This window comes from Muntiacus reevesi, chromosome 3 (genome assembly GCF_963930625.1).
Source record: "Muntiacus reevesi chromosome 3, mMunRee1.1, whole genome shotgun sequence".
NCBI classification, from domain to species: Eukaryota; Metazoa; Chordata; class Mammalia; order Artiodactyla; family Cervidae; genus Muntiacus; species Muntiacus reevesi.
The window spans coordinates 144,255,727-144,277,811 of NC_089251.1; the positions used below are offsets into that span (position 1 = coordinate 144,255,727).

The 22,085-nt window shown below is 37.9% G+C and overlaps 1 protein-coding gene across 16 annotated transcripts in view; it reads right to left on the minus strand.

Moving 5' to 3' along the window:
* ABI2 (abl interactor 2) overlaps nt 1-22,085 on the minus strand; it is a 104,129-nt gene that overhangs the window by 17,877 nt on the left and 64,167 nt on the right. For 5 of the 16 annotated variants that reach the window (XM_065930771.1, XM_065930760.1, XM_065930768.1 and 2 more), the window contains exons 4-7: nt 18,010-18,107; nt 14,821-14,967; nt 13,938-14,062; nt 8,762-8,920 (exon numbers count right to left, since the gene is read on the minus strand). In XM_065930771.1, coding sequence (XP_065786843.1) covers nt 8,762-8,920; nt 13,938-14,062; nt 14,821-14,967; nt 18,010-18,107 — 529 coding nt within the window. Of the gene's footprint in view, nt 1-8,761; nt 8,921-12,756; nt 12,940-13,937; nt 14,063-14,820; nt 14,968-18,009; nt 18,108-22,085 lie in introns of all 16 variants that reach the window. The other 11 variants (XM_065930772.1, XM_065930769.1, XM_065930762.1 and 8 more) reach the window with 4 other exon arrangements.

The window sequence follows — 22,085 nt, forward strand, 5'->3', positions numbered from 1 at the left end:
CTTACTATTAGAGCAAGTTATTTAACTTTTTCAAATTTAAACCATAAATGTGAAATGAAAGATATAATGCAACCTACTTTACAGTGTAACTGCAAAGATTAAAAAGGAAAAAAAATGTATATAGGAAGTCTAACTCAGGGCCTGGGACACAAAAATCAAGGCAATAGAAGCAGAGAGAAAAAGAGAGAAATTAGTAACAGTGTGGACAAAAAGAGTATTTGGTAACTAAGGATTTAGGTACCACATGAAGGAAACAGCTGAAGATATTCTTAGATTTTTTTTTTTTCCTTCCTAACTATGAAGGTAGAGGTGCCATTAACCACATTAATGTTGGTGAGTAGTACATGGGATGAAATAGGCTCGAAGTACAGGGAACGGCAAGTCAGGAAGAAATAATGGCATGATAAATAAGATGTGTGAAAGTAACTTAAGTATAAACATGGGAGGCCACTGGAAAGTCTGGGGTGAGTCTGTAGAAACAACAAGAGGTCCAAAGGTGGTAGCTAGGAGCGATAACAGCTGAGCTGTGGGTAACTGCAGGGAAAACATGCACACGTATTGTGCGAACAGGAGTTAACCAGGTGATTCTGAAGAATAGCCCAGATTGAAGGGACAGAGTCACCTAACCCTAGAAATTGGTAACTTTCTTTAAAAGATACCTTTTGGATATGTTTTTATACTTCTTGGCTGCAAACCCGTAAGTCGTGTGTCTGTCTCCCACTCTTAGAGGCCTAGAACAATTGCTGATATGTTCACAATACTCTGTTTCCAAACTTGGGGAAAGAAGACACAATGACCAGAGAAGGTAGCAGAGATAAAGCAGGTAAAACTGAAAAACAGCAGCAGAGAACTGGCTGCAGGAGAGAAAGTGCACATGTTCATTTCAAACAAGATGGAATTCTCCTCTGACCTGTGAGCACCAGTACCACCCCACCAGTGATGGAAAAGGAGGAAATTTCCCACTTCAGTCTTTACCATTAAAAAAAAAGAAAAAAGAAAACAACCTAGTATTGAGCTAAAAAAGAACGATTAGGCACCTAACTTAGAACAGATTTTTTGTATGTAAATTAAGTGCTTTTTTTTTTAATGAATTTTTTTTTCTTTCCTAGTTCTGAAAGTGAAAACCTGAAACTACTGTGGTCTTTTTAGGGACGTCCACCAATGGCAGCACAGGTAAAAAGATCTGGTCCCAGATCTTCCTTAAATGGAATTACTTTATAACAAAACAAGTTAGGTTTTTTCAAAGCCAGTCCAAGGCATGTTAAAAAAATTCAGTTTCAAATGGAGTTTACAAATGTTGCCCCAAATTCTATCTTTGCCCAAGGCAAACATTTTACATAATGATCCAAATTAATTTAATTACCATAGCATTTTCTTTCTGGTCAGCAAGATTTCATCAGAAAACCTGTGAACCAGAAGATCCTACTTTAGACTAGATTTATCTTCCTTAAAATTGAATTGAAAATGAACTATTTTAGGTGAATTTAAGCAGGATTTTGATGTGAACAACTGTTTACAATATTCAGTTCTAGTCCAAGTAGCTCAGGAACAGGCAAGAGCAAAAAGCAGCTATGAATTTGTTTCCATTCTCTCTGGTTGATTCCTCATAGGACAACCCTTTCCCTATAATCACCAAAAGATCTCAACATTTAAGATTCAGTAATATTATGTTCACATTACACAACAATGAAGTTGATGTGAAGAGAAAGGCTCAAGAAGACACTGGAGTTAATAGAGAGATCTTATGTAGAACAGCTATAAAACCTATAGCTTATGTGCACTCAGCAACGTGTAGGTATAAAAGGTAAAGCAAACCAAACCGAGAGGATGAGCCTGCGCTGATGAAATATACAGAACTCCTAGCGTGAGCTTCCTGATTAGTCACAAAATCATGGAACACTCTGTGTGTTAAAAGGTAAACAGAGTTTTGAAGAAAAATCAGACTACTACATTGTTGTGTGTGTTTTTTACAGCTTTCTAAATACTCTAAGAAAATTAGACAAAAGAACCACTCTAAACACTATTTCTGAAACCACTAAAGATATCATCTTTAGAGGCCATCCATTTGATAGTCCATTCAAGTTTAGTTGCTAATATTTTACATTCCAGTGATGGAATTAATGTAATCATTTTAAAAGGGAAATATTTTCTAAACATGGATAGGAGTATTACTTAGGAGTATTTAAAAGTGAACCTAACTAATCATACTCAGTAAGAAGAGCTTTTTTGATGGAAAAGAATATGGTTATCAAATAATTATCACTCCTGTAAGTCTCAGAAGAGTTAAATGAATTCTGTCACTTTTGTTATTCCTTATCAAATGAAAAAACAATATTATGCCAAGAAAAAAACAGCAAATTAATCCACATAATTTAAAAACACAGCGTGTATTTTTAATGATGAAAAGGGTCTATTTGGTTACTGATTCGTCTGACAATATACTTACATTTTCCAGCTTTTTCCTTGCTTTTTTGTTCTCCCTAGAGCAAGCATTCACTGAGAGGGCAGTAGCAGCCCACCCCAGTGCTCTCGCCTGGAAAATCCCATGGGCGGAGGAGCCTGGTAGGCTGCAGTCCACGGGGTCGCTAGGAGTCGGACACGACTGAGCGACTTCCCATTCACTTTTCACTTTCATGCACTGGAGAAGGAAATGGCAACCCACTCCAGTGTTCTTGCCTGGAGAATCCTAGGGACAGGGGAGCCTGGTGGGCTGCCGTCTATGGGGTCGCACAGAGTCAGACACGACTGAAGCGACTTAGCAGCAGCAACAGACACTAAAGACTGCCAAAAAATGAGGATTCAAAAACAGCTTCTGGATACGGCTCTTTATTTATACTTTCCTAATCCCTCTTCCTACATCTGTATTCTTCTGGAGATTTATAGTAATGTTATAAGTTAATTATCATTTAGAGAATATGTGTTATGGCTTTTCTTTTACAATACCACCAACCCAACATTGCTTTCTCAATGTTTCTTTTTAGTTATTTATAATAATATTCAGGGAAGCCTGACATCTTCCCTGTATAAAACACCATACTCATTCAGAAATTCCTTTCTCACATAATTATACACAGTCACGTTGCTTGGAGCCAACATTCCACTTTATGGATTAGATTTTTTTTAGTCTTTGTTATAATATGAATGGTAAAATTTAAGATACCTTTTACCAAAGGCCTTAGTACTTAAAACACCACATTACTGATTTCCTATTGTTAAGGACTGAATATATCCCCCCAAAAATTCACATGAAATCCTAACCTCCAACGTGACCGTATTAGGATGTGGGACTTTGGGGAGGTGTTCCACACAGTGGGATATACTCAGTCACAAGAGGGAACAGAATGTTGCCATTTGCAGCAACATGGACAGACGCAGAGGGCATTCTACTAAAGTGAAATAAGTCAGACAGAGAGACATACTGTGTGACACCACCTTCATGTGGGGTCTAAAAAGTACAACACACTAGTGAACACAGCAGGAAAGCAGCCGAGTCACAGACACAGAGAACGAACCAGCGGCCATGAGCAGGGGGTACAACACGGGGACTGGGGAGTGGGAGGCATAAACTGCCGGGCGAAAGACAGGCTCAAAAAGTATATTAGGAAAAACTGTTAAAAGGCACTGCCACAACAAACAAACAAAGACAACCCCCCCCACCCCCCAAGAGTTCTCTCTCTCTTTCTGCCATATAAGGGTACAAGAGGTTCCCAGGGGCTCAGGGGTAAAGAGCCTGCCTCCCAGTTCAGGAGACATGGATCAGGAAGACCCCCTGGGGAAGGAAATGGTAACTCACTCCAGTATTCTTGCCTGGAAAATCCCATGGACAGAGGAGCTTGGCAGGCTATAGGCCATGGGGCTGCAAAAGAGTCAATCATGACTTTGCAACTAAACAACAAGGACAGAAGACAAGCAGCCTAAAACCTGAAGAGGGTTCTCACCAGAACTCAACTGTGTTGGCACATTGATCTCTGGCTTCCAGCCTCGGAACTGTAAGCAATAAATCTCTACTGTTTATAAGCTACCCAGCCGATGGTACTTTGCTATAGCAGCCCAAACTAAGGCACTTACCAAAGTAGGTTAACGTGTTACAGATGTGCAAGTACAAATATACATGTATATTCTTCTTTACCACCGAAGTGCTTCATATTTATATTGAAGGTAAAAACTGTCAAAACTTGTGATTAACCCTAGTTGTTTCACTGCCTCTCTTGATGATGACAAGATGAATGATAAACTAATATTCTTGTTTCTCTGGTTGGATTAGATTAACAAACAATAAGAACCACATAGGATTCAGTTCTGTCCTGATTCAAGTGCTCCTTTCATAAACTTGTTTCTGAAATAATCCCATTAGAAAACAATCACTGTGCTTCCAGAACTTGGCACTGCCTATCAGGTGTTCCATGTTTTCATCCCTATGTTATGACGGCCATTTCAAACTCAACCCAAATATAGGAGCAGTGCTGTTAGACGTAATGTTGCACAGAAAACCTCACTGAGTTTACACTCATGTGAATCCTGCCTGTCAGCTCACTTCCTCAGAGGCACAAAGCCAGGTCAAGCCTCCAGCTGCAAAAAATATGCTCATAAAACACAAACCTGGGATCATTTTGTTAAATCAGGTAATTAGTTACTTAAGAAAACACAACAAATTTTCTCATTCTAAATGCAAAAAACAAGGCCCATTTTAAGACAAGTGGGAATAATGTGAGACTTACGTCTCTGAAGCAGACAAAATGAAAGTCTATCTAACAGCCTTAGAATACTGGCTTACAAGGCATTAAGTCTTGCAAAAAGAGGATTTCAAAGAACATGATTTAATTAAAAACTTTTTTAGTTAAAAAAAAGCACTTGATTATTCAACTAATAGTTGAATTCAACTGTAGTCATCCTCTTTAAACAAATACCAAATACCAAACCTCTGGAGAAGAAAGACAGAACTTAATCAAGAGAAGTACATAAAAACTAACTAAATTGCTTCACACATTATGCTGAAGGCTCAAAAATCCAATTCACTTTATACTTCTCATGAGTGTGAAAAATGCTTTAACACTCATTCCTTAGAGTCAGTTATTTTCTACTTTAACATATACTTTCAAAATATGTGCAAAATCAGATTTACAGAGAAGTGTTAAAATACATATTTAAAATACATTTAAATACATACTTAAATAAGCTTCAAAGAAATTCCACCAAGAGAGTTCTCACAGGACTAGTATATTAGTATGTACATGTACATAGCATGAAATACCCCTATATATACTTTCTGAATATCATGTATACTTGGTCCCAAGCTATAATAATGAAGCATCTCCCAGTTCCATTATGGAATCGGGCCATTTTGGATTGACACCATTCTTTTAAAACACTATGTAAGGATAAAGAAGGGCATAAAGGCCATAAGCAATAACTGTCTAGACTTCCAAAAGGGTCAGGGAGAGAGCTTATCTTTAGCAGAACTATGAAACAGGCCATATCTAACCAATTACAATTTAAAAATGAAATATGCATTTAGGTACAAAATAGCATCTGTACAAATATGGGTTTGGAACACAATTTAAAAGTAGAACGTAAGAAGACAGGCGTATCTGACAAAACGAAGCTCAAAATGAGTTAAAAAGAATGGCACACTCAAAATCATTAAGTGTGATCAAAGACAGCAGTAAGAGATATATGCCTGTATCACCGAAGCACTTTGCTATACACCTGAAACCAACCCGACACTGTAAATCAACTACACTTCAAGAAAACAAGATCTTAAAAAACAGAATAACCCAAAGGGTTTTAAATTAATTAAATTTTAATTATAGGTTTTAATTTGGTGAAACACTTGGAAAAGAGCAACTACTTTTATTTAAGACTCATTAAAGAGAGCCCCCGACCCTGCAGCAGGCCGCCACCAACCCACACCTCCGCTGGAGACTCCTGGACAGTCACGGTGCTGTATAGTTGGAGGAGTCTTGAGACTACTGGAAGAATAAAACTGAAATCCAGAGGCAGGAGACTTAAGCCCAAAACCTGAGAATACCAGAAAACTCCTGACTACACGGAATATTAAGTAATAAGAGACCATCCAAAAGCCTCCATACATACACTGAAACCAACCACCACCCAAGAGCCAATGGGTCTGATAATCTATGTGAGCCTACTTCTGCTGACTCCAGAAATCCTGAGTCTGCCGTTAGATCCTCAAGACAATGACTTCCTGTCCTGGGCTCACTTCTATGCTGCATTCCACAATCAGTCTAACTGCTGGGTCTGTGAACCACTCCCTTCTTCATCCGTGAAAGGCATTCCATGGTGGACGTCTCCACTTCAAGGAAAGGACTTCCTCCAAGTCTGCAAATACCTTCAACAATCGCATGTGATGCCTCTTCTTAAGCTGATGACATCTAACAACATTAAGATGAACTGATGTAACTATGGACATAATGTGACTTTTCATTTTGATTTTAACTTGGTTTAATGACTATTTTGCCTTACATCTGTAACTGTATAACGGGGTTTTCTAACCGTCTAAAAGCTTTTAATTTACAAATAGTTGTCCGAGCTCCTATGAGTGCCACAGCCTCCTCCAACTATTACTTGGAGCGCCTGGATCAGACATCCTCACTATGAGGATTAGGAGAATATGTTGCCTCACCAATTTAGGGACAACGCCCCTTGTCAGCTCGGAAGCAGTTATGGAATGAGAACGATGCCCCTTTTCCCTAGGCAACATAATTCTCCTAAAAGAAAAGGGGGGAATGAGAGAGTCATTTCCTAGGCAGGTTGATAAGAAGTCTAGGGGTCCCCAAGGAGAGAGAGATCTGGGATATTCAAGGAGGAAGAAAGGACAAACTTTTTTACTTTTTTTCCTCTACATTCCTTAGGATTATATAACAATAATGTATCCTGCCTGAGGACTGTCTTTGGATCAAACCCTCTGGCTAATTCTGTTATCTTAAAATGTAAATTATGGGAGTGGGTCTGGTCTTTACAAGGATGTATCCTGCCTGAGGACAATCTTTGGATTAAACCCTCTGGCCAACTCTGTTATCTTAAAATGTAAATTATGGCAGTGGGTCTGGTGAGGTCTTTACAATCTCCAGACATTCTTTGGATTCACTGGAGAGTATATAACTCCATTGCTAACACTAGCAAGGGGGCACTCTTTCTGCCCCCTTCTGATGCCTATGTCAGAAGCTTTCTCTATCTCCTTTATACTTTAATAAAACTTTATTACACACACACACAAAAAGACTCATTAAAAATGCACATGCATGTTTCTCAAAATAATCTAATGTAAAATTTTTTTTAAAAACATGTCTATTTAAGTGTCACTTGTGTCTCTTTGTGACCCTGTGGACTGTAGACTGCCAAGCTCCTCTGTGCACTGATTAGACTATAAATGTGGCATTTAATTTACAAGAGGGACCCAAAACAATGAGAGGATCTGAATAACAAGGGATTCATTCCACATTCAACAAGTAGCTACCAAGCATTATTGCCAGGATGAAACAGATGAAAAACTGTTTACAGCTTTTTACATTACAATGTGGGCACCCTCCTTTCCCCCCTCCTACTGTTGGGAGGATAAAAGAAAGATTTTTTTTAATCTTAAAAGTAGGATTAGTTAAGTCGCTCAGTCTGTCCAACTCTTTGCGACCCTGTGGACTGTAGCCCACCAGGTTCCTCTGTCCATGGAATTCTCCAGTCAAGAATACTGGAGTGGGTTGCCATCTCCTTCTCCAGGGGAACTTCCCGACCCAGATGCTTTAATCTCTGAACCACCAGGAAATAACAGGAAACTTAAGAGTCAGATGACCTAAATTCAAATCCTAACTTGACTACTATCTTAGTCTGTTTCCTCACTTGTAAAATACAGATGAAAATGATCACATGATTATAAGAATCAAATGAGGTAAAAAACAAAAAAGTATTCTTTAACCTCCATTTATGTAACAGGAAGATCAAATTTGTTCTGTAAGACTCCAAAGGATATAACAAGGTTTCATCATAACGTAGACAGATTTTAGCTCCGTACAATGCAGGGCTTATCCAAAATGGAATAATACTAGAGGTGATCACACATGGGCTTACTGGTCTCTTGGCAAAAATCCAGAAAAACACACCAAGTTCACATAACATGTCCACAGCAGTCACAGAGAATAATATTTGCTCTTACCCTCTCTGGGGAAGAAGCAAAACAAATGAGTGTTAAGTATTAAATACGTGCTATTTTAGTTCTTCTGTACACATGATGCAACTGGAAGATGACTGTTACATCTGGATCAATCTGTTTAAGGTGCAGTTGTTCCATCAGAGGTTCAGTAGCAGAACTGAAGAAGACAGTGTAAATGCCCACCACAAAGCAGTTTCAAAAAATATTTCCCTTTTCCTTTGCTACTTATAAACCCTGTTCATGTATGCTCAAATTTCATTAATTGCTATTCATATAGCAAGGATATCTAACTAAATAAGAAGGAAACACTGATCACCACAGTATTAATTAAAAAAACAAATAATCACTTGCATTCACATTCAAAAATATTCTATTCAGAAAAATTAAGTTTTAAAACTCTATATGGAAACCATATGTTGATTTTTCAAAAAAACTGGTAGATACAGTATCGGCAACCTGTATTCATTCTTCCACTCATTCAACAAATAACATTAATCATCTACTATATACCAGTCATTTGCAATTAAAGATTTTTTTCTCGGTAATTGAAGATTTTTAAATTAGATACATTCCATAAGCTGCAAAAGAAAGTCTAACCTGGGTTCTGGCTATAAAAAGGTCCTCCGTTCATCTGAGTCTGAAGGCTTGTTTGTGAAGTGATGGAAGGAGGGCGTCTATAGGGCAAGGAGCCCCCTATGGTTGGGGGAGTGTGGCGAGCGGCAGGTCTATTCATGCTGTAGAACTGAACAGGGTGACCTGGAAAAGAGACAGAACACACATTTGTCATTAAAATTATCTCAGACAATAAAACACTTTAGGTAGAATGCTTGAATCTCACCAAGATTATTAAAAAATAAAAATATTTAGTTAACTGCCATCTGACAAATATTAATGCAAACTGACAGTTAATGCTCAGTTGACAGTATATCAAAGTGCAGAAACAGGAAAGTAGGTAAATAAAATTATGGTTAGGTTTGGAAAAGCTATATCTAAATACACTACTAATCAATATTATGAGTTTATTAAATTAGTAGTTTGACAGGGTTTCACAATCATCACAATTAAAATTTATGGCTCACTTCCTCTGCAAACACCAGCAATTAAACACCAGAAACTAAGTTTAACGAGGTAAGAATAACATTTAGGAAAGCAAAAGAAAAAATGTTTGACACACAGTCTTATTCCAAAATAATAATAATAGTAATTTTAAAGTAGCAAGCCAATTTGTTTAAAGGAAATCATAAAATATTTCAGCAAAAGGTCAAGTGACATAATTCTGAATCACATTTTTCAATCAAAAATATCCTTCTCTAAAATTAGAGTTTAGAAAATTTAGTTATCAAAAATAGCTAAGACACAAAATGTGTATCAAAATATATCTAATTTTAGTATCATCCTGGAACTTGTTCATATGTATCAGCAATTTCACTACATTTTGCTCAGAGTACTTCAACAACTAATGCAAACAGAAGACACTCTTTCCTAATCCATCCAATCGCCTAATGCAATCAAGTTCTTAAATTTTATCTTGATTGCGCTCCAACTTAAAATCATTAGCTAAGGGCCTACTACACAGACAGATCAAGTCCTGGAGCACCCATGAGGGAGCAGGGCAAGAGAAGAGAAGAAGGGAGGGGAGGGGAGAGAAGAGGAGGGGAGAGGAGGAGGCAAGAGAAAGGTGAGGGAATCAAAGGCGGAGGGAGGGGAAAGAAAAGAAGAAGAGATGAGGGAGGACTGGAGGGAAGAGGCGATAAGAGAAAAATCCGACAATTCATCTTTTCCATGACTGTCAAATGGTTTTACATGCCTAAAACTGATCTACAGGAGCTATAAGATTGATCAAACTTGGATTCATATGGATACTCATATGAAGAATGTTATAAAAGCACTCAAGAGCTGCTACAGGGTTTACTCTTCATATATATGACAGTATCAAAACCTAAAACTCAATTCTGTTGTATAAAAATCTTGAGTAGTCGAGCTTAAACGTAATCCACTGTCAAGTTTACATAGCCATGGTAAAAATGTAAAAGCATGTAAACTATTAAACAATTATAAGAAGGTATATTCTGTCATTTGAATCACCAGATACACATTACTGGCATTTTAGGAATCAATCTGTAACATCCTAATACAAACCTAGAATCACTGAGTTAAAAACTCTGAAAACACCATTATGAATTTCTTATAGTTAGATTCAACCTAAAATCTCCCATGTTATAAGCCCTCAGTGATCCAAAGACATTACATAATAAAGATTCTATTCAAACCATTAACAAGGGCATTTATTCTACTTTGAGTTGAAAAACAAAACTATAGTTCAATTACCACAGCCCTAACTATAAAAACCTAAGACTAAAAACTTCTAGAAGAAAATAAGACAAAGATCTTTTTGACCTTATGTAAAGAGTCTGTAAACACAACATCAAAAGCACAATACACAAAAGGAAAAAAAAGCAATGAACTGGACCTAACCAAAATAAAGAGCTGCTCTTTAAAAGATACCACTAAGAGAAGGAAAAAGTAAGTCACAAAATGGAAGAAAACATTTGCGAACCACAAAATTAATCTGACATATTCAGAATATATAAGAATTCAATGAGAAAACAAACAAACCAATTAAAAAGGTGTGGGAGGGAAGCAAAAACATTTGAACAGACATTTCACCAAAGAAGATACACAGATGGCAAATGAGCACATGAAAAGATGTTCTACATCATCATTCACTGGGGAAATGTCAATCAAAACCACACGAGAAACTATTATACGCCTATTAGGATGGCTGACTTAAAAAAAAAGAAATATATATATGTAATGACAATTACACAGTCCGCCAGGCTCGTCTGTCCATGGAATTCTCCAGGCAAGAGTACTGGAGTAAGTAGCCATTCCCTTCTCCAGGGGACCCTCCCGACACAGGGACTGAACCCAGAGCTCCTGCACTGCAGGCACATTCTTCACTATCTGAGCCACCAGGGAGGCCGTTATGCCAGCACCCTGCACTAACAAGTGTGCAGAGTGACTGGAAGTCTTACACACTGCTGGTGGGTGTGCAAAACTATACAGTCACTTTGGAAAACAGCTATCCAATTTTTTATAAAGTTAAGCATTCATTTACCATACAGCCCAGTAACCCTAATCCCTAAGTCTTTTACCCAAATGAAATGAAAGCCTGTGCTCACACACAAGTCTGTGTACGAATATACTTGGCAGTTTTATTCATAATCACCTAAAACTGTAAATAATCCAAATGTCCCTCAATTGGGAAAATGGTAAACAAACTGGTAAATCCATTCAATAGAACACTACTCAGTGATAAAAAAGGAACAAAATAACAAAACATGTAATAATGGATAAATCTCAAATGCACTGTGCCAAAAAGCCAGACTCAAAAGATTACATTACATATGCTTCCATTTGTGATATTACTACAAAGGCAAAACTTTAGAGGGGAAAAAAAAAAAAAAAACAGATACAGAGCTTGCCAGCAGCCAAGAGTGAAATGAGTAAAACGGAAGGACTGAGTGCAGAGGGGCATGGAGAAATCTGGGGACGACAGGGCTGTCGTGCACCTTCACTGTAGCTGTGGCTGTATCACTGTGTGCATTTGTCAAAGCTCAAAGAAGTCACTAGAAAGGGTGAGTTTTACTGTACATAAATTATACCTTAATAAAAAGAAAAAAGTATCTGGAAATTCAAAAACAGTAAAGAGATTATATAAATTGTTATTAAGGCATTAATTATGCTTTTTGTTTAAAAAAACTTATTGTTCACTCATACAACAGATATTACTCAATGCAGACTAGGAACCAGCCCTGTTATTAAATTATAATGCTGACTCTAGGTGGGGATGATTCGTCCTTTCTAGACCTACAGCAGATTTCAAGACATGTTCCTTACTCCACCAACATAGGAGCGTAACAGGGCTTCTACATTTAACTAGCATGTGGCCTAACAGAGCTGTATGTGGATCAAAAGGACAGCTCAGCTTTAAATACACCCAGTACAGAATGCTTTTCTTAAAAAGTGCTGGTACAGAAACTAAGCCATAATACACCATCCAAAACGGGTGAATTAAAATGAATTTTTTAAAATGTCTTTTAAAACATGCAAACATTTTAAAACATTAAACATCTAGATACAGCAGCAGCACAACACACACATTCTACGAAGTGCTTTATTAACTGGACTTCCAAAGTGCTTCAGCGGTGAAGAACCCAACTGCTAATGCAGGTGGGTTCAATCCCTGCTTCGGGAAGATCCCCTGGAGAAGGAAACGGCAACCCACTCCAGTATTCTTGCCTGGGAAATGCCATGGACAGGGGAGCCTGGCGGGGCTACCCTCCACGCAAAAGAGCCAGACACAGCTGAACTACTCGGCACAAACACATTAGAAAGATGATAAACTTGACCCTGATTTCCTCAGCTGATGCTACTCTTAGGTCATGAGCCACTTTCCAGTTGGTGTATTATTCTGCAGATGTGTTTTTTTATACAAAGCACAGACCAAAAACATGAAGCCAGAGTTCCAAGTTAAGAGGAGCCAGAGCCAGACGACTGAGTCGGCCTGCAAGGAATAAGCCAATACTCACCTGTCGGGGGAGTGGAGGAAACAACAGGGGGAGTTGGAGAAGTGAAGCCATCGGCAAGGGTCTGGGCGCCCCCAGCGGCGGCGTCTGGGGCCGCGGAAGGAGGGGCGGCGGCAGGGCCGAGCGGGGTGGGGGCGGACGCGGGAGCGGCAGGAAGGGGAGGAGGAGCGGCAGAGCCAGCGGGGGCTGCGGGCAGAGAGGAGCGAGAGGCGGCGTTAGCGGCGGTGCCGGAGGCGGGGTGTGCACAGGCGCCAGGAACTTAGGGTTAGACGCGCAGTGCTCGTCAGTACCAGGGGATAAAGGGGAGGGCTAAAAAATAAAGAGAGTGAAGCTATGGTAAAGGGTTATTAGGTTTACAGCAAGTAATTCAAGATGCTAAGGATAATGCCCAGAGTTATCAATTCATTAAAAGCATTCCTTTTTACCTGAGAGCCAACACACTGGAAGAAAAGTGACCCTTTATGTTGTTGTTTTTAACATAACATTCGGGAAATAGTACACAAAGCTAAACATAACACTGGAAAACAACAGTATTCCACTCTGAATCATACAAATCAGAAAATAAACATTCCAGACATAAAAATCTCATCAGGTAAAAAGGATTTAGAGAAATACAAACCTCTTTTTCATGATTTTTTTAAAAGATATTGTCTCTTTGTTATAATAAGTAAATTAAAAATGTAATTTTCTATCCTTGTGTCTTCTGTGTCGGGTATTTAAAACTAAGTTTCGTATCCTCAGATGAAACGAGTACATTTTTCTGTTTCAGAGAAAAGAGGATAGAGTCTCAGCAACTCAAGTTCCAAGAGTCCACTAGGTTGAACTGTTGAAATGATATCTGCCCAATCCTGTTACCGACATGGTTCCTCACACTGACGCTGCACTCCATCCAAAGGCATGCACTGTCCTTACACCCGCTGCAGTTAAATGCGTCACCCATTCCAGGGTGCAACCTCTAAGCGCCAACCAAGACCCAGCAGCAAATCACAGAGAAGTAAGTGGACATAAACTGACAAATAATGTGGTTAAAAATAGCAAAATGCAGAAAGATTTCTCAACATTTACAGGGTCTTCAAGAGAAAAAAAAATCATGATTATGAGGAAAGCTCAGTGTAATTACATTAGAAACTGCAAGGACAAACTCAGCAAGGACAGGTGAAGACGAAGCACAGTTCATGCTTTACCTGGAAAGACGCTGGGAGGAGAGGGGGTGGGAACGGCGATGGGGACCCCCACACTCCCACTTCCACTGTTCTCCCGACTGCTGCTCCGACTGCTCGGGTGGCTTCCCCCACTGCTCCCGCTGCTGCTACAGAAATAAGAGTCACCGAAACATGAGCGTCCATGCACAGAAAGACATCACCAGCATTTTCCAGAATGTTCTGAAATGAATATAGCTACTAGATGGGAATTCAAAAGCCCTCCATTTCAGAGATGAATTTCTTTATAAAGGAAGGGAAAAAAGTTGAGTTCAAGAAACTTGTTTTGGCCACCTTTTTTTTTGGCCACCTTTTAATAAACATATACTAAAGAAATTGAGAAAAACAAAAATTCTCCATAAATATAAGGGATAAATGATGGGGCTCAACACATGAAAATAATATTACTTTCTTTTATTCCAGTTTAATGGCTGTCTGAAGAAATAGCTTTTATAATAAAAAACAGTTTTCCTAAACAAATTATTTGTCCAATTTTATCTGTAATGATATCATGACATATTATGCCATATTAATGTTTTATTGCATATGGTTTTTCATCTGTAAAGTACCACCAAAAAACAACTTGAAATTCCCCGTATCTGGTCAGTGATTTTCTTTTTCAGGTCAACTCTAACTATCAGTCTTGCAGAAAAGTTTGCACTTTGAGATGTCTGTTCTTTTTCAACTTCCTGGCTGCTCAAAGTTGCATCAGAACATGAGGAGAGAGAGGTGGAATTAGATGAGGTTTGGGGGAGTAGTGTGAGGAAAAGAACTTAGTGCTTGGAAAATGAGAGAGATTTAGCTGAAGTTATCTGAACAAATTATGGTGCTGTGACCATCCCACTTTGCACTGAGGTAGAGAAAATACCTGTAAGTTCGATTTCTCTGATTCACAGAAGCTGTCCTCACAGGGCTCTGCTGCGAGGGAGCCATGTTACGGGTTGGGCTAGGTACGTAATCATTTGGTACCACTGGAGGACGCACTGGCTCCAGTGTGCGATAGGGGGAGTGCCGCCTACAAAAAGAAGAGCGTATGTATCGTGTGGTTAGCAAGTCTCGGCACAAGAAATTCAGAGCTGCCAGTAGTGAAATACAACTTGTACTTAGAGGTAGTAAAATGTGTTCTAATAAAACCCAGCTACCAATTTCCATCTTCCCTTAAGTATCACTTCTCCACCATTAGGGCTTTGATGCGTATTGTTATTTTTTTTAGTCTTTGACCTCATTTCCCTACACTAATTTTGTTCATTCATTTTGAGAGCATGAAGTTTCTCCCCAAGGTAAGCCAATGCTTCCCAGACTCTCTTCTTAGATGAGTTCAAATTTGTTTACTGTCATGTTAAATTCTTCCAACTGCACTTCACAAACGCACTAATTATCTTCCTCACCACTCTCTCCCTAACCAAAAATAATCAAAGGTAGGGTAAATAAATCTACAGAGTCTGGCTCCACAACCCCCACATTGATGATCAACAGCAACCATTAACAACTCATTTCTCTTTCTATGTAATAAGTACATAGAAATAAAACTACATCCACACACAGAAATACATAATTTAATCTCCTCTCCTTATATTCTCACTTCACATCCTCCTTAACCTTTCACCATGATCGCTCTTACCTCTTACCCTCCTCAGAGCTCAACATTTAAAAGAGAGAAGAAAAAAAACAGATCACCTAAGTCTTTCTACCTTATTTACTTTGAAGTACAGAACAGACTGTATTTCATTAGCATACTTCTCTTTTTCTCAAACTTTCTTCTTAAAAGAATGACGACCAAGAAAGGAAATATAGGAAATAGGATGCACACTGGTACACCAGTAATTATTAAGCTAATTCTCATCTTTAAGTTTCCATCTTTATGGCTATGATTAACACTCAACTGACATGAAATTGATATTGTGTAGATGAGATTCTGATCTTTAATGGGATCTCAAGATATGAAAATTAAAGAGTTTTTTTCCCTTAAAATGATGATGCTCACCTGACTTCTGTATTTCTCAATAATTCACTTCCTCAAAAGCTCCCAAGGTTCCTTTAAATATTCTTCTCTCTCATCCATTCAAGTTTTGGCTCACTGATTCTGGATGAGATTACTCTGCCATGACCCTGTCTACTACTCTCAAAATCCTCTTGCATAAACAAATATACACATTATTAAAAATAAAGAAGGGGCAGTAGATAAGATATTGGGTCAAAAAAAAAAAAAAAGGAATGTCAGGGCCTTGAGTTTAAAACATTATAAAGAAGTTTAGGCATCTCTGAAATTATGACGTACATATAAAACACCATAAATAGGAAACTGACGGATTTCCAAACAATTTTCTCCAGACAATAAAAATGCTCTTGTGTCATCCAAGGGAACAGAACAAAAACTTTGCTGACTAAGAACTACACAGTGAAGGGAAAGTTGCTCAGTTGTGTCCGACTCTTTGTGACCCCATGGACTATATATACAGCCCACGGAATTCCCCAGGCCAGAATACTTGGAGTGGGTAGCCTTTCCCTTCTCCAGGGACCTTCCCAACCCAGGGAATGAACCCAGGTCTGCCTCATTGCAGGTGGATTCTTTACCAGCTCAGCCACCAGGGAAGCCCATACAGTGAAGACAATGATAAAAACAAGGTAAAGAACTAGGGAGAGAGGACGAAATACGGCGGCCGAGCCAAGACTGTGAAGCAGCCGGGCTGTGGCCATCAAGTGGCTGGTGGTGCTCGGCCCCCCTGGCCTCCAGGGATCCCGCAGAGCCCTTGCTAATACACAAGGAAAACAAATACGAGTGTACAAGTGAATCTGTAAAATTGGGGAGCAATGGATATTTTTATTTTACTAGGATTACCTTGCCAACAATCTTGATTCAAAACCTAATAAAATCCATTAGAAACTATACATGACAGAAATACAGACATTTCGCAGGAAAATAAAACAAATACTCCCTCTTGACCTGATCTCTACTCTTGCCCTGTACAATTATGACATACCATGACATCTACATTCTACTCTGAAGCTTACATCTTATTTAAGCTAGTAGAGCTTTCCTTTCTAACCTAAGCAGAATTTTTTTTTGTCCTCCCCAAATAAAATCACCCTATTTCTAGCCAGAAATCTGATTTTATTCTTTTTTTTTCCACTGCCCTAATTTTAATTACTCCTCCAACATTATCTTGCTTTGATTGATTAGGTTGCTGGGTTTTTTGGTCTGGTTTTCTTGTTTGCTTTTTGGTGAGGGGGCCAAAAAACAAGATTTCCAATTAAAAACTGTTAAGCATATATCACAAAGCCAATGGTAATAAAGGCATTTTGTCTTTGTCTTACACATTTTTTTTAAAAAATCCAATTCATGGTACAGTGACCCTGAAAAGTTGACAGAGGACAAATATTACCCCCTTTTACAGATGAAAAAACTGAATTGCTAAGAGGCTTACTATGCAAGACCACACATCAGGACAGAGCAGGACCACGAGTTTAGTCACCCAACTTCTGGGCAATATTATGCCCAACTGATCACAAGCCTTGATCGTGATAAACCAAGTTTTTGTATTAAGATGCTATAAAAGAAACAAGGTCAAGTTTTTCTGTTAATTGACCATTTATGTCAAATCTGGAGCCCAAGTCTGTAGACGGAATGAAAGCTCATAATTTCTCATAAAAAAACAAGATACACAGAATTCGGTAATCTGCACAGTATTTTCTTCAGAAGACTAGTCAGAATAAGAAGAGTCAATTATAATGCAAAAGACTAAAAAGTTTTTGAATAGCAATGAGAGTGCAATTTATAATAAGCCATGAACTTAGGCTTGGACTTTACCTCATTTAAAATTTATTAGAAAATTAATTTCTAAACAGAGTATTTTTTAAAGTAGAGAGATGTCTCCCAGGTATAATTTAAAGTGTAAAAGATGTTTTCCTTTTGGGAAAGTTACACACAAAATGGATAATCTTAGGAAGAAAATATTCTCTTTTCAAATATTTAAAAATAGTGTAAACATACATATAGTGTTTAGTTTTCACACAGGCCATGAAATGGTTTGCAATCACCACTTAGTTACATACTCACCCAAGTGTCCCTTTGCCTGACAGAGGGGGGCTGGGGGGCTTCTGTGTTGGAGGTGTTGTACGCGGCAGCCCACCCATCTTCATATTCTGGGTACTCACCTAAAAAAATTTTGAGGAAAACTCAATTTAATTTGAATGCAGTGAAACAAAGTGCCACTTTTGGGAAATAACATTATGCTATTTAACAAAGGAGGGGAAGGTTTAAATAGGAAAAAAAATTAGAGGCCATGCATTTCATATGCAATTTCTACTCTACTACCAGTCTACAGTTGTACTCAAAGGACTCTTCCTAACATGAGATTTCCAAATGATTATAAACGTGTATGCAAAGACTTTATTTGCCATTAGCTCATCACACCAACAGATCACTGGTTAGACTGTTTGATACTACATTCAATTGAAATTAGATAGGTTAACTATAAAAATTTCAATTTTAATAAAGAGGAACTCAATCAGAAACAATGCCTTTAAGCAATTCCTTGTTTTTTTAAATAGCAAGCTTATCATAAGAGAACAAAATACATGTTTTCCCCCAAAAGTATGCAACTTTAGACTTGATCCACTCTAAGTAGAGAATATTATATAAAGTTAAATCATAAAGAGAAAATTTCCTTTTTATAAATTGTGGATCAGCCTTACAATTCAAATTTCATTAATGTTCTCTTATGAAGGAATCACCTACCTGAGAACTGCCAGAAGGTAAGGCATGTCCCTAAACATCTGACCCAGAAAGGTGGGGCTGAGGTATACCATTCAACTGTGAGTGGTACAGTGGCCACTGGCAATGCCCTAGTGCCAATGGGAATTAAACCCACTCAGGCCCAAAATGAAGATTAATTTAGGCATGAGAAAGATGCAGCACAGTCCTAAGAGCTAAGAACACAGAGCTAAGCTATCTGTTCTATCCCCACTATTCTATCCTCACTATTCTATCCCCAGTTGAAAACCCAAGTGTGGGAAAGTTGGGTGACCTGGGAACAAGTGTGGACTGCCACCAAAGGAGGAAGTGAGCACTTACACAGAAGGCCCTAGAGATCTGGGTGTCTTAAGGCGCTAAGAGAAGTCATGCATGAGTATAGTTCAAATGCAATCTCAAGTTGTTTGAGATTACCAACGGGTTAGAGTTAATAATGTTCACCACGTGTGTTCATGCCTGACCCTATTTTAAAGCTCCTAATATTCTGGACTGCCGAACACTTCAAAAAAGGATCTTAACTTTTCCACTAAGAGTATGTTCAGAGTATTAAAATTATACTTATAAAATGAAACTGTAAGACATTATACTTTTGAAATCAGAATACATTTATAAGCTTAAAATACAAAATCTAAGAAAACAAATCATAATTACATACAGAATATTGAGGCTGTCAAAATTAACTCTGGCTTAAATGGAATATTTTTAAATCCTAAAATACCGCTTGTTATCTGAATAGGCAAGAAAAAATATACCAAGAAACAAACTCTTCAAATGAATAGCCCAGTGAACAAGTTGTGTGTGATGTTAAAACAATCTTTAATGACAAATGATACCTTTGAAATAGCAATATTTTTAAGGCTATGCATTTTTCTGCACTCCTTTGTTATTACTTTTAAACAACAAATACAAAACAAACTGGTTATCAAGGAAGAATAAAGATTAACTTATCTGTGCTCTCCCCCTCATTAATAAGCAGAGGGTATACTGATCATATCTTAAAAGTACCAGAAGTTTTTAAAAAATTAATCCACATTGGGGCAAATTTTTAGGAGTAGTATGACAAATAACCAGTAGCTTAAAAAACCGTATATCTTAATTCATGATACCAGGAGATTTTTTTAAAGTAGTAACCAAAGTCCTTTAAGCTCAACCTTAAACAACATAAAACCCAAGGTCACAGTATTTAAGTGATGAAGGAGAAGTAGGTGAGCCAAACACTAAACTACATCAATTTGCTAGAAATAGGAAGAAAAAGGAGCAAGGACAGAAAAGGATAAAACAGAATTTTATTCTATACATGGAATAGCTAAAATATTTGAAAACAGCTTTCCAACTTTAATTTGTTTAAGGTTTTGGTATGTAAGGTGTTCTGTTTAAATTGCAGTATCTTCTCTATAAATCTTGAAATCTACCCAAAAAAATAATATGAAATAGACAACCTATAAATTGAAACATAGTGGACAATTCCATACATAAACTTTGACCTGTAGAATCATCAAATGGTTCTATTTGTTTGGTTAATGGGATTTGCATGAGTAATTTTCACTTTAAAAAACCAAAGAGTCCCTATGGAATGTCCAACTAATATGTAGTTCTGTACTACCTGTGTATTAAGCTAAAAGAGAACTCAGTATTTCTTCAAGGTAGTTTTCCTTGAGAAAAATGCTTCTGTACTAAAAGTAAAACAATGAGTATGCTATGCAGAATATAAATACTGCCATCTAATTTGAGGAAAATGAAAAAAAAAATAAGAAAAATTGCCAAACAGAACAATTTTCATGGGTGAAATCTATATTATAATTAAAATTAAACTGTATCTCACATCTAAAATAATTTGGTAAAAAATTATGTATGGGATAGTTATCATGGTTCTAAAAACTACTTTGAGGGAAGTTACAGGGCAACCCAGTGTTTCCAGACAAGAAGCAAAACACAAGACTAACTGAGTGTGGTGAAGGAGAAGGTAACTAGAGAGAGAAGATACCACAAACTCGGGACAAAGAAGACAAAGTGACACTGCTCCAATTCATAACAGCAATTCCACATGAAACTTTAAAAACACCTGGGCAAAACTATCATCTGACACCAAAGTGTGTAGTGTAGTTAGAGGTCTGAATCATGAATAGGAGTGCTAATTATTCTTTCCAAAGTTTTATCTGGGAACTGGAATGAAACTTTGGTGGCTGATTCCAACAATAGTTCAATTAATGTGGGTATTTTTTGATGCCACGAAGGGAAAAAGTCATCACTGAGAGCTGAGTGAAACAGGTAGCAGGCACATGGAGAAACAGCAGGAAAAGTTTTTTTTTTTTCTTCTTCTTCTGCCAGAAAGAAACACTCAAGAACAGAAGAAATATTTCATTTAGGTGACAAAAGGTTAACGCACGACCAAGCTCAAATACTTTCCCACTGGCCTGGACTAAGAAATGCAGACATTACTGAGAGTAAGAGCAGTTCCTTTAGGACCAGAGTGGTCTTCTCTGATCTCCAAACTCTGGAGATCACAACTAGCACCAACTCTCAGGCCAATCATTATACCTTAATACTGTTTCTAAAGGGCTCCTATCTTTCTGGCCCTAACCTTTTTTCATATATGCAGTACCTCCTTGAACCTTGATATATTAATATCATGCATATCATATGTAATGCTCATTACAAATCTCAGTGCTTTCCAGTACCCTGTGAACTCTAGTATTTGTTAAAGAGTATTTACAAAGTATCTTTGTATCTTTAGTTCATAGAGCATATCACCTCTGTTATGAAACAATCTCCCAGGAATAGATAACTTGCTGCAAAAGTGGGGGAGACATTCTAAAATGACACCTGTGCTATATCACTCATTTAAACCACCAGACCTCTAGGCACAAGAGTAAAAGAATAAGAAAAATAAGGGGAGACAAAGGTCTATAAAATGATTTCTCTGCTTTCAAGGAACTTATTTTAGCATAACTAAGACACCCTGCTTAAAAAGTGATTTCTACAGAGGAGTATGTATAGTTTATGTCTGGATGTGGCAAAGCGAGGATGGGCAGAGCTGTGGGCAAACACCTGAAGGCTTTCATTCCGTGTCCAGTGTTGTTCCCAGCAGTCCCATCCACTGCATAACTTCTGGCTTCCTAGAGACCTCTATCCCTCTCCTCAGAGGATATATGTTTTTATTTAAATTCTCTGAGCCAACAGGAAAAGGACCAGGAGATTCTCTGAGGGAAATCAAAACTGAAATCAGGAATTTGAGTGTAGCTTCAGGAGAAAGGTAAAATTTTTAGTAAGACAGGAAGACAAAAAGCCTAAGGTAACAAGAGTTTTAATATGATCCACTACAGAGCAAAGTAGGGAAAACCACTAGGCCACTCAGGTGTGACCTGAATCAAATCCCTTTT